General features: G+C 40.2%; 1 protein-coding gene across 1 annotated transcript in view; it reads right to left on the reverse strand.

The window, feature by feature from the left end:
* Positions 1-13759, reverse strand: part of EMC3 (ER membrane protein complex subunit 3) — a 21344-nt gene that overhangs the window by 3806 nt on the left and 3779 nt on the right. The window contains exons 2-7 of the mRNA XM_008577494.1: positions 8973-9030; positions 8543-8636; positions 6904-7008; positions 6116-6197; positions 3911-3990; positions 3045-3127 (exon numbers count right to left, since the gene is read on the reverse strand). Of these exons, the coding sequence (XP_008575716.1) occupies positions 3045-3127; positions 3911-3990; positions 6116-6197; positions 6904-7008; positions 8543-8636; positions 8973-9030 (502 nt within the window). The remainder of the gene's footprint in view (positions 1-3044; positions 3128-3910; positions 3991-6115; positions 6198-6903; positions 7009-8542; positions 8637-8972; positions 9031-13759) is intronic.

Here is a 13759-nt window from a genome sequence, read left to right on the forward strand (position 1 = left end):
CGGGAGCGCCGCCACGCTTCCCAAGCGGCGCACTATCCAGTGCACCACCGGGCCGGCCCACCTTTACTCATTTTTTAACTGGATTGTCTTTTTATGGTTGAGCTCTAAGCGTTCTTTATATATTCTGAATACTAGACCCTTATCAGATAGATGATGTGTATACATTTTCTCAAATTCTGTGGGTTGTCTTTCACTTTCTTGATAGTGTTGAGGCATAACAGTTTTGATTTCGTCAAAGTCCCATTTACTTATTTTTCCTTTTGTTGCTTGTGTGTTTATTGTCATATCTAAGAAATCACTATCTAATCCAAGGTCACAAAGATTTACAGCTATATTTTCTTTTAAGGGTATTCTAGTTTTAACTAAGTTTAGGTCTTTGACCCACTTAAAAATTTTTATTTTTTTACACCAAGGTCAAGTGTTCAGATCCACTTACTGGCCAGCCATTTAAAAAAAAGAAAAAGAAAAAAAAAATCTATCTATATCTATCTATCTATCTATCTATCTACATACATACACATACATATATACCCCCCCACACACATATTTTTAAAATTTTTAAAAATCTTTTTATTGTAGTAAAATACATATAACATAAAATTTGCCACTTTTAACTATTTTAGTTATACAATTCAGTGGCATTAATTATAGTTACAATGTTGTGTAACCATCTCTACTATTCCCATAAATTTTCATCCCCCTAAACAGAAACTCTATACCCAGAAAGCAATAACTCACCACTGTCCCCTCCTCCAAGCCTCTGTAACCACTAACCTATGAATTTCCCTATTCCAGATATTTCATATAAGTAGAATCACGAAATACTTAGGTCTTTGACCCATTTTGACTTAATTTTTGTACATGGTGTGAAGTAGGTGTCTAGTTTCATCCTTTTGCATGTAAATGTCCTTTTTCCAGCACCATTTGTTGAAAAAACTACTCATCCCCCACTGAACTGTCTTGGCACCCTTCTGGAAAATCAACTGATCATAAATGTATGTGTTTCTTTTTGAACTCTCAATTTCTATGCTATTGATCTAAATGTCTATCCTTATGCCAGTACTGCAGTTTCGATTACTGTAGTTTTGTAGTAGGTTTTAAAATCAGGAAGTCAGGGCCAGCCGGTGGCTCACTCGGGAGAGTGCGGTGCTGATAACACCAAGGCCACGGGTTCGGATCCCATATAGGGATGGCCGGTAGGCTCACTGGGTGAGCCTGGTGCTGACAACACCAAGTCAAGGGTTAAGATCCCCTTACCGGTCATCTTTTTAAAAAAATAAAATAAAATAAAATCAGGAAGTGTAAGTCCTCCAACTTTTTTCTTCTTTTCGACATTTTTTTTGGCTATTTTGGTTCCTTTGCATTTCCATATGAACTTCAGGATCAGCTTCTGATCAATTTCTGTAAGAAAGGTAGGTGGCATTTCAATAGGATCTGTGTTGAATCTGCAAATTGATTTGGGGGGAGTATTGCCATCTTAATAATATTAAATTTTCCAATCTATGAACATGGGTGTCTTTCCATTTATTTAGGTCTTCTTTAATTTCTTTCAGCAATGTTTTGTAATTTTCACTGCACAAATTTTGCATTTCTTGTGTTAAGATTTATTCCTAAGTATTTTATTCTTTTTGATATTATTATAAATGGAATTGTTTTCTTTTTTCTTTTTTTTTTTTTTGTCTTTTGTCTTTTTCCGTGTCCAGCAACGGATCGCAACCCTCAGTGTTGCCCCCGTACCGGACCGGGGACCGGCAACGGGATCGCAACCCTCGATGTTGCTCCCGCGCCTCGCTCAGCCAGTGAGCGGGAACCGGTCCGTATGTGGGATCCGAACCCTCGGGCGGGAGCGCCGCCGCGCTTCCCAAGCGGCGCACTATAGCAGTGCGCCACTGGGCCAGCCCTTTTTTTTTGTTTTTTTTTAAAAAGATGACCGGTAAGGGGATCTTAACCCTTGACTTGGTGTTGTCAGCACCATGCTCAGCCAGTGAGCAAACCGGCCATCCCTATATAGGATCCGAACCCGGGGCCTTGGTGTTATCAGCACCGCACTCTCCCGAGTGAGCCATGGGCCGGCCCTAAAATGGAATTGTTTTCTTAACTTCATTTTCAGATTCTTCATTACCAATATGTGGAAATACAACTGATTTTTGTATACCGATCTTATATTCTAAAAGTGCTGAAATTGTTTATCAGCTCTAATAGTTTTTTTGTGGATTCCTTAGGATAGGCTATATACAAGGCCATGTCATCTGAAAAAGAGAGAGTTTTACTTTCTTTCTAATCTGCATGACTTTTATTTCTTTTTCTTGTGAAACTGACCTGGTCTGAACATCCAGTACAATGTTGAATAGAAGCGTCAAGAGAAGACATCCTTGTCTTGTTCTTCATCTTAGGGGAAAAGCTTTCAGTCTTTCACCACTGAGTATGATGTTAGCTGTGGGTTTTTCTTTTTCTTTTTTTTAAAGATGACTGGTAAGGGGATCTTAACCCTTGACTTGGTGTTATCAGCACCACGCTCTCCCAAGTGAGCCACGGGCCGGCCCTAGCTGTGGGTTTTTCAAAAATCTCCTTCATCAGGATGAGGAAGTTCCCTTCTATTTCTAGTTTTTATCACGAAAAATCAGTGAGATTTTGTTGTACAAAAATTATACTGGATTTTAAAAATTCCAGAATCCTTTCATGAAAAGGCTCTAAGTATTGATTTTTTAAGTACAATTTACATTTGATGTCTATGGGGTCCAAAAAGGTCCAAAATATTCCAAATGTTTACCTGGTACCTCTGATTTGACTATTATACAGCTTCATTTATAGTGTGAATTAAATTCGGGTGAGCATTTAAAAACAAGTAAAAGTACTAAAAATCTTCAATTTACCTAATAGATAATTCTGCCTCAAGAAGAATCATGTAAACTATATTTTTGCTAAATTTAAATTCAAATGATGGAACCACACTACACACACTGCATGGAATCCAATGTTAAAGTAACTCTCCAGCAACACATTTCAGAGCCTCACCACAGCTCTGGAAAGCAAAACACATGTACCTTAAAAGCTTTGTTGGTGTCTGCAGGCATGGCCATGGCTGCTCCAGTCATCTGCTCCTGCATCATTCGTGATTGGTCAGCGGCTGCAGCACAAGACACACTTACATGAGTGCCAGGCTCGGTAAGCACCCCAGCACTAGGGGGCCTCACACAGAACTTATAGCTGCTCAGTAGCGGGTTAGAGAACTGGACGACAAGTTCACTGACTGGCCCTGTCACCCACTGACTATATGACCCTGAGAAAGTCACTTTACCATTCCTGAAAAATGGGGATGACAACAGGAGGAGGAGAGAGATAACTGAAGGAAGCTCTAAACTTTATTTCAAATTTCAACAACAATAACAATAGCCACCGTTATTGAGCAACTATTACAATATCCCAAGTATTTCACTAAGTGCTTTCATCTGCTCCTAACAACTCCACGGGTAAACTGTGAAGGTCCTTATGTACAGATAAGCAAACAGAGGATTAGAGTGGTTACGTAACTTGTCTGAGGTCCCAGCCATTAAATAAGAGAGCTGGGATTAGTACTGGCAAGGACTCTAGTCAACAAACTAACTGACTGAACCAGGCCTTCTTTAAGCTTCAGATTTACAGGCTTACATTGCTGGTGCTGGATCCCTCACATGAAGGTTTCAGACTTTCGGGAACCAAATATTGTTCCAGTGATTGCCAGGGAGAATTTAGATCTTAGTTTGACCCCTGGAATTTTTAAGACTCTTTCAGAGTATCTCAGGAACTTAAGGAATACTTCTTCATATTTGACTATGCTAACAAATAGCATAACCTGTATGATTTTTCTGAGTCTAGTATGGTTGATTCACCTATTGAAGTATTTGTTTACTAAACCTGACATGCTTCTTACCATTATCTTGGCCCAGAATCAGAGAATAAATGCTCCGAAGCCCAAAAACATTGAGGAAGTACCAGGATGCAGAACTCACCCTAGCAAGGGAAAAGGGAAACAGTGTAGGTAGTTATTGTTTTCAGAAATTAATGTAGTTCACATCTTTCTACCAACCAAGGATGTTCAGTGTATGGAAAGAAATCCCCTGGGGGGGCCGGCCTGGTGGTGCACTGCTACAGTGCGCTGCTTGGGAGCGCAGCAGCGCTCCCGCCGAGGGTTCGGATCCCACATACAGACCGGTTCCCGCTCACTGGCTGAGCGAGGCGCGGGAGCAACACCGAGGGTTGCGATCCTGTTGCTGGTCCCGGTCCGGTACGGGGGCGACACTGAGGGTTGCGATCCGTTGCCGGACACGGAAAAAGACAAAAAAAAAGGAAAAAAGAAGAAAAAAAAGAAATCCCCTGGGACAGGCTATATTCATCCAAACCACAACCAAAGGAAGAAATACAAGTTGTTAAGGCAGTCTTACCAATACGGAAGTATGTTAAATAAAAATTGAAGGAGGCCTCCTGTCCTGAATCCCATTCTCTAGAGGAAATCATAGGTGTCAGTATATTCCATACTTACAAGAAAGGATTAGAGGTGACTTTCAGGAAATACTTGCAACACTGAGGACTACTGCTACTGGAAGAGCCATTTCAAATTTGAACTTTATCCCCAAGGCTTCCTTAGGTTTCTTACCCTGTCCCCATAAAATAACTATGTTTGCAAATAATAAAAACTAAAAGGAATATGAAAAATGATACGTAAATGAAAGATTCTACACTTCATTTCAATACTTGGGTGACATAATAGCAGGAGTCCATTCTGGCTACTCCATCAGGCTGCAGGTGAGTAAATGACCCATCTGTATGTAATGTCATTGCTCTATCTACAACAGAACTTGTACACTGAGGCTCTAGACTCCCCTTTGTCCATGTGAGGACGCCAGTCACATACCTGCCCAGACACTGAGAAAAGATACCAACCCATGAAGTTTTTGTTTAGACTGGAAGGCAAATAAAACTGGAAGGTAAAAGTTTAACAGAATCATGCCACTCATAGAAAGCACAGTGCTTCTCCTCCAGTAGAGCTGTGTACAGCCAAGATTCTCCCAGCATCTGGTCTATCCTGCCCCTCCTTTACAACCAGAGATGGCTCTGCTCAAACCAAGTAGTTAGTCAAGATTACCACTGGTGACCCCATTGCCTATTACTCGTCTCCTCCTCTTTTTCTTCTTCTTCTTCTTTTTTTTTTTTTTTGGTGGCTAGCTGGTACAGGGATGGAACCCTGGACCTTGGTATTATCAGCACTACTCTCTAACCAACTGAGGTAACTAGCCAGCCCCAAGACTTCCTCCTCTTCTTGTTTGGCTTCTTTTTATGCCCATCTATGGAAGGCATAGCCAGTCAGTCTGGAGAGTTCAAATAAAACAACATTACTGGGCACCAGACACTGTAGCATTGTTTTCTAAGTTTTTCATATTTTAGGTTTTATTATTTTACTATTTAAAAATACAGGTCAAGGGTTCAGATCACTGGACCAGCCAGCCAACAAAAAACCAAAAACAGCAGTGGGCTGTCTGGTTAGCTCAATTGGTTAGAGTGTGGTGCTGATAACACCAAGGTCTGGGGTTCAATCCCTGTACTGGCCAGCTGCCAAAAAAACCCCAAACACTGGTAAATAAAACATGAGTGCTGGATTTGGACAGACTTTGTAGTCAAATCTCCATTCCTCCACAGACTTCATAGGATGCTATGATCATAGAATAATATATGGAAAACAGCACAGTGACTGGAACTAACAAAAACTATTAATGTGATCATTGGTAATAATGTATTTTGGGGAAAAAAAACAACCACAAATATCCCATAAGCTCCAGGGGACTGCTAAAAAGGTTTGCTTGACCAGTTTCTGGCTTAATCTTCAAACTTTTTTGGGATCAACACATCCACCCTTGCATTCCTAAACCCCAAGAAGCTAGAGAAAAGAGGCTGACATATTCTCTCCTTTTGCAAGACTCATGTTGTCATAATCCACCCGTGGCATTTTGAGTGTAGTTTTGATGAAAAAAACTTTAGAAACCTATTCCAGTGAAGTATACAAATTGGAAATTCTAATCTTTAAGAGATGCTGGTTTTAGATTTTGACTTGTGTTTTCATTAAATAAAAGAAAGCTCTTACCAGGATGCATCTAATGTGAGTAGTTCAATTCCTTGCTGTAGCATTGGCTTAAAACGGAGGGTCAGCGGAAACGGGACCTTGGCTGCAAAGAAAAAAAAAATCACAACCACTCTGAGCTGTTTTATTTTTAGAACAGTTTAAGCACATATTCTTTCCCCGAAGAGGTGGGAACTCTGTGCCAAATAGCTTTTGGAAAATGATTTCCACAAGGAAATCTGTGGCAATTTCTGAAGAAAAAACACCAAAATGTCACTCTGCTCTAGTTTCCTTGAATAATACCAGCTTCTAGATTGCTGAGGAAGCAGGAACTCAAACTGATCTGTGACCTAAATCTGGAAAAAAGTTGCACTGACCCATTAAACCCTAAATGCAATATATACACAACAGAATTGTACTAAGAAACCAAATTGATTAAAATCAAATTGACTTATGAACAGATAGACAGAAAACTCACCCCAACACGTAGCAAATGAAGTCAAAATAGAAACAGGCTTCCCTTTATCCTATTCAACTAGAATACCAAATTAGTTTTCAGTACAAACTAGCAAGTCACTCCGAGTCTCTACTAGGAAAAAGACATCCATATCATAAATTTAGAATCAATTTGGGACAAAAAACATAAAATTACAGCCTACTAAATTTTTTTTTTCAAAGAATGTAATTGGTTTCCACAAGAATACATAAGACCTGTGATACTAGCCTCAGCAGCACTTGGATTTCTTTGAATAGAAACATGGGACAGGAACACTGATGAAGTAAACATGCAGTCTGCTGGGTCTGTAACTTACTTGTGACAAAGCCCGAAAATGTCATGTTGATCCATCCACCAATAAGAATCATAGGGAGGACATTTGTTACATTCCCTTTCATCATGTCTGTGAGCATAGTGGGATCTAAGACAAGAGCACAAGAGACCAGCTGATTTTACCTTTTGGCAGGGACATTTTCCTGATTTTCTGTAAATCTTTAGTTAATTAAATATTAGATAAAGACAAGTTCACTATAAAAGTAATTCAAATGACATAGAAACATAAGATGTAGACAGTCCCTCCGAGCCCGCTCTAAACACTTTTAACTGTTCGTTGCATATCTTTACATCTTTCTATATACATACAATAATTTACACACACACACACACACACACACACACACACACACTATAGGAATACTATGCTTACTATTTTGCTTCTCAATTTTTAAAAAATTAATATATTATGGATGGTATTTCCACATTGGTATAATATCTATCTCTTGATATGTATATATATATTTTTTGACAGCTGGCTGGTATTGGGATCTGAACCCTTGACTTTGGTGTTATAACACTGCGCTCTAGCCAACTTAGGTAACCAGCCAGCCTTCAATATTTCAATGTCTGCATAGAATTCCCCTGTGTGACTGTACCACTTTTGGGTGGACCTATAGACTGTTTCCAATTTTTTTTGCCAATAAATGATGCTGAGAACAACTATCTTGTACTTAAATCTGCATGTTTATGTAAATGTTTCTATAAGAGAAATTCTTAGAAGAATTTCTGAGTCAAGGGGTTTGTACATTTAAAATTGATAGATATTGTCAGACTGTCCTTCGACAAGGCCCCACCATTTGGCATCCCCACCAGTGGTGAGAGGGCCTAACTTCCTCTGACTTTGACAACAGTGGCTTTGGTCAATCTTTTCAATTGTTGCCAATTTAATGGGATAAAAAGGGCATCTTGTTTTAATTTGTATTCTGTGGATGACTGGTGAGGTCAAGTATCTTTTCATATATTTATTGGTCTTTTGTTTTCTTCAAGACTTGTTAAAATAATTCCAGTACCTTTTGTATGGATTTAAAATAGCTGGTTATCTCACCTAAAGAAATGAGTCCTAAAATGAGAGGACAGTCAACACAGAACAATAAAATATTTTGTTTTTGAAATAAGCTGGTTTTTTTGCATGACTGGGATCAGTGCAAGTAAGAAATCTGTAAGAGTAAAAATTGTAGGATGGACCAAGACATGACAACATGTCTGACAACGAAATGGCTGATCTTGGGAAGTATGAGCTTTTCGTCCTTCAGGCAGAAGCTGGCACAGCAATAGGATCCAGGCATTGGGTGGGAGCTGGGACTGGAATGCTTTTTCAGCCTTGCTCCACAGAGCTCTGCGTCCTGAGGAATGCAATGAGGAGAGAACCGGGAATAATGGCTCTGGCCTCCCCACTCCATTAGCTGAGAGCTTTTTTTTAAAAAAATCTACTTTATGCACTGGGGTTCCCAGAAGATTTATTTAAAAAGAGAATTCTACTTACTATAGACACTGTATTAGATGATTTCTAAGGTCCCTTAGATTACTATCTTTTAAATACAACAACACTCTCCCTGGTCCCCCCACCCAAACTCATGTTAAAAATCTTCCTTAAAGATGAGAGAAAGGAATAAACATACCAGTCATAGGAGATGGGGGCACTACCTTCCTTTTAGTTTTTTTGAAAAATCCATCCTCTGGGTTGTTGAAGTAATATTTTCGTGTCAAGAAAGACTAGTAGAAAAAAAAGCTTTTTAAGTCTCAGAACTGTGACATAGCAAATTGTCAAATTACTCCCCAGAGGTTTAGTCAGAAGGCCCTTGGAATATGCAGTTACACTCAGAGCTGTCAGCCTATTTGGCAGCTGACCTGACACTTTAGCTGAGTCACATTTAAAAGCAATTTCCTAAGATGGGTGAGGTCACAATGACAGTAAACAGCACCAGGCCACAGCTTAATTACTTAGTTGCCAACCTTTAGCTTTTCCAAGAGTCCCCTTATGAAACATTCAGATATCTACTACCCTCAACAGTGAATTGTGTAGCTTTTTAATAAAAGATAAATGAGTACCTGTTTGGGAATGTATTTTCCATTTTCCCTGAGGACTCTGCTTCGAATTAGGACCTGACTGAAAAATACAACCAAGACAATGAGATTTTTAAAAGTGAAACACTAGAAGAAAATAACAGAATAAAGTAGGAGACCTATTTAAACACAAAGAGGGCCTATTTGGTAACAGATGTGTGTAGAAACTTTCCAAATACAAGTGTCCTTAAAACCAATATAACATAATTAACAATCAGGTTTTCAAAAAAATATTTTTCAGAAGTGACTGTTTCTGAACAAATAAAGATTTCTAAAGAGGGCACATTTGGGACTCAGCTTTTTCTTACTTCATAATGAGCTAAGAAGGAAATTTCTCTGAGTGAAAAGGGTAGCAATTGGACACTGCTTAGAAGACTTGGGGGTGGGAGGAGGGGGAAAGAGTGAGGATAGAAGAAGGAACTTTTTAATACCTACACAGAAATAAGCATAGGACTTGAGAGAGTTATAATCTCATGGACAACAAATAGAAACTCCACCCGGAATTCAGACTGTTAGTAAGCTTTAATAAGCACTTATTGAATGAATAAGTGAAATTATTTGGTGATATTAGAACACAGTTGATTGTGAAGAGATAATAGAGTGCTATACAACAAGTGGATGTTACTAAGATACAAATACCAAACAGAAGAGATCAAAATACTAATTTTTTCAGGTTTTAAAAAGTTGTTTAGGGCCGGCCCGGTGGCGCACTCGGTAGAGTGTGGCGCTTGGGAGCGCAGTGGCGCTCCCGCCGAGGGTTCGGATCCCATATAGAGACAGGTCCACTCACTGGTTGAGTGCAGTGCGGGCGTGACACCGAGGGTTGCGATCCCGTTACCGGTCACGAAAAAAGACAAAAAAGAAAAAAAAAGTTGTTTAGGGGCCAACCCCGTGGCGCACTCGGGAGAGTGCAGCGCTGGGAGTGCAGCGACACTCCCACCGCGGTTCGGATACTATATAGGGATGGCCAGTGCTCACTGGCTGAGCGCGGTGCGGGCGACACCAAGCCAAGGGTTGCAATCCCCTTACTAGTCACAAAAAAGACCAAAAAAAAAAAAAAAAAAAAAAAAAAAGGTTGTTTAAAAGGAAAAATAGCCCTTAAATTAATAGAAATCCTTCCTGAAAAGTGAAAAAAAGATTACAGACAGAAATGAACACAAGAAAACTGTGTTTGGTGCCCTCTCTCCTCCTCAGTACAAACCACCTAACTAAGCAGTCAGTAACCTCAGGGTCCCCTTGTCACCCTATACATATTCTAGCTTCTCCATATGCTGGGAGTGCTCTAGTGCCCTCTCCTTTAACAATGCTACCCTATTATGTCTTAAAATCTTCTTCAAGACCGATCTTCCCCATGAAATTCTCTCTGGTCTTCCTCTTGGCCTCATTATACTGTACAGTTGACAACTCTGTACACAGGTCTACAAAAGTGACACACATTATGTCCTGTTCCCTGAGAGCTGGTCTAAAGTGACTCAAAGTGTGGCCTACATACCAATGCTGGTCTGTGATGAGATAAGTACAGATGTTTGAGAGTAAGGGTTTAGAAGGGGCTGGCTGGTTAGCTCAGTTGGTTGGTTAGAGCACAGTGTTATAACACCAAGGTCATGAGTTCGGATCCCATGCCAGCCAGCCACCAGGGAAAAAAAAAAAGAGTAAGGGTTTAGATACTTTTATAATAATTTGGCATTGGCACACATCCACACGTGTGATAAAAGTATTTTACAAAAGCATCAGTCTATAGTTGATTAGAAATTAAAAAAACAAGAATGCCAAAAACTGCTCCTCCAACCACTGACAGTTTCAGAAGCATTGGATCTAGAATATCAGGTAAAAATTTAAGCTCTGGAGTTAGACAGATGGGTTCAAATCCTGGCTCTGCCACTTATTAGCTATGTGGTCTTCGGCAAATTACTTTAATTCCCTAAATCTCCACTCATATTCTGTACAATAATAGATTTATTCTTTCATTGAACAAATATTTCTTGAACTTCTGAGTGCCAGGTACTGTGTTAGGTGACATGAAAAACAATGATCAAAGTGCAAATATCTCATGAAAGTTAAAGTCTAGTTGGGTAGAAAGACATTAATCAACCACAGGAATAAGTGTGAAATTCAATTGCTGTCCTAGGAAGAGAGATACATGTTGTTATGGGAATGTATAACAGGGGGAGTTGACTGAAGTCAAGGTCTGGGAAGTCAAGGTCTCAGAGAAAGCTTTGCTGAGGATGTAGAATTAAGTTGGAATCTTAAGGATGAGGCTGGCCAGTTAGCTCAGTCAGTTAGAGCACAGCCTTATAACACCAAGGCGGATCCCCGTACCCAGCCAGCTGCCAAAACCAAAATAAAACAAAAGTATGAGAGGGGATTACCTTGGTAAAGAGCTGGAGGGAACATTATGGGCAAAAGCCCTGTGGCAAGAGTAAATCTATCTCTGAGGAGCCGAGAAAAGGCCATACAGATAGAAGAAAGAGAACTCTAGAAAACATAGTAAAAACAAGGCTTGAGAGCTGGACAAGAGCCAGACTATAGAAGGCCATGTGGGTGCCACTGTACTTTGATCATTAGCTTAAAAGCAAAAGGAAAATAGTGAAGGATTATAAACTGAGTTCTTCATATATATGAACCCATTTAAAGTGATATTCTAAGCACTAGATTAATGGTGTCTATTATTTTCCCTTTCTTATTTTATGTCATATAGCAGAGTGCAGGGCACGTGGTAGGTCAACAATAACAACTTGTTCATTATAAAATTCAGAACTTTTCTAGAAACTGTGATCAACAGAAATTCAGCTAGGTCTTCTATATTTACACTGCCAAACAATTTTGTAGAATTGGGGTTGAGTTATACTGTATATTCTAAACATTCAGGTTTTTTTTTTTTTTGGACCGGTAAGGGGATCGCAACCCTCGGCACAGTGTGGTCTGCACCAGGCTCAGCCAGTGAGTGCACTGGCCATCCCTATATAGGATCCGAACCCGTGGCCTCGGCACTACCAGCGCCACACTTTCCCGAGTGAGCCACGGGGCCAGCCCTAAACATTCAGTTTGAGATCCACAGCTGTATTCTCCAAAGTCTACAAATTCTACAAGAAATTTTTTATTTTATGCTTTCATTTCTATGAATATCTAAAAAGAAGTCCTTGTACTGGTTATACAGATAAAATTTTGGTAATTTGCAATTGAAAGACATTTTCTTAGTATTGGAGTAAGCAGGACTGAACCCATATTGGGACCTAAAACCACACGAGCTCTAAAAGATTTTTAAAGGACAGTTTTTTTTCTTGGCATGCATTTCTGAGTTCCCTCTTCTCTCATGTTTGAGATTTTGAACCTTGGTTATAGGGTAAGATGACATTATTTACATGAACGTAAAGTTATTTTTCGGCCAGCCTGAAGCTGCAGACTTGCATGTTCTATCCAAGGGAAACCAAGGAAGACATCAATAAAGCTATGCTGATTCCATGCCTCCAGCAGGATCCTGAGATAGCAGCAAGGACAAGAGCAGAAACCAGAAAGAGTCTGGGCGAGACTTTGCACCTGAGACCTCGCATGAAGCCCTTGCTGCTCATGTGCCCCTCCCTCCTGCTTTTCATTTCCCACGTTCCACTCCCAGACCCCCCTCTTTAAAAAAAACCCTCAGTAAACCTGAATCATTGAGATGGCTTTAGTCTGGCCATTTTCCTTCAGATTTACCAGAGAGATAGGTTAGCTACCATCTCTCCTCAGGTCACTGGTATTCCTGAATAAAAGTAGACTTCCATTTTCACCAACATTTGACTTTTGAGTGGTTTGCTCTTGTCTGGGGGCAGGCAGCCAGACTTATCAGTTTGATATCAATTCTGGGGAGCCTCAGCTAGGAGCTGAGTGTCCCCTAAACCATTAGAATAATACTTTAAAGTCAGTAATTCTCAGACCAGACTTTCATATTCTTAAGAATCCGTGATGGTTTTTTTCCTTTCCAAAGAGTCAGTATATTCTCTGTTTGAGAATCACTTTGTAAATATAGTCTGTCTCCAAATATGGCCTAATATATTTTAGCCAAGTATTTTTCATTTTTGGTTTAATACATTTTAGAAAAATTTTAGTGAAGTTTTGAAGCAGTAAAAGCTTAGTAACTTAAGAAGCCAATTGTCCCATTTTGTGATTACTTAGGCTAATAGAAATTTATACTGTATTCAAAGAAATGTTTTACAATTTGCATCTTTTGCCTTGGACTTAGGTCGGCTCAGAATGCATGGCATTATACCCAAGCAACTGATGATCTCGTGGGACAAAGTCACATCATGTCAGAGCTGGCACGATCCAATCATTTCACATAGGGGATGGACCAATTATGACCAGAGATAGAGTTTTCTTTTCTTTTCTTTTTTTTTTGTCCTTTTTGAGACCGGCCACACCGCGCTCAGCCAGTGAGCGCTGTGAGCGCACCGGTCATCCCTATATAGGATCTGAACCCACGGCGGGAGTGCTGCTGCGCTCCCAGCGCCGCACTCTCCCGAGTGCGCCAAGGGCTGGGCCCAGAGATAGAGTTTTCTATGAAGCAGTGGGTCTCCATGGGAGTGGTATTGTCCTCTAGGGGGCTTTATGGAAATCTGGAAATTTTTTGATTGTCAAAATGATAGGGTGGAGGGGAAAAAGCATGTAACTGTCATTTGTTAGAGGTAAGAGATGCTGGGCCGGCCCGGTGGCGCACTGGATAGTGCGCCGCTTGGGAAGCGCGGCAGCGCTCCCGTCCGAGGGTTCGGATCCCACATACAGACCGGCTCCCGCTC

Source organism: Galeopterus variegatus, unplaced genomic scaffold (genome assembly GCF_000696425.1).
Source record: "Galeopterus variegatus unplaced genomic scaffold, G_variegatus-3.0.2 Scaffold1520, whole genome shotgun sequence".
Lineage (NCBI taxonomy): Eukaryota > Metazoa > Chordata > Mammalia > Dermoptera > Cynocephalidae > Galeopterus > Galeopterus variegatus.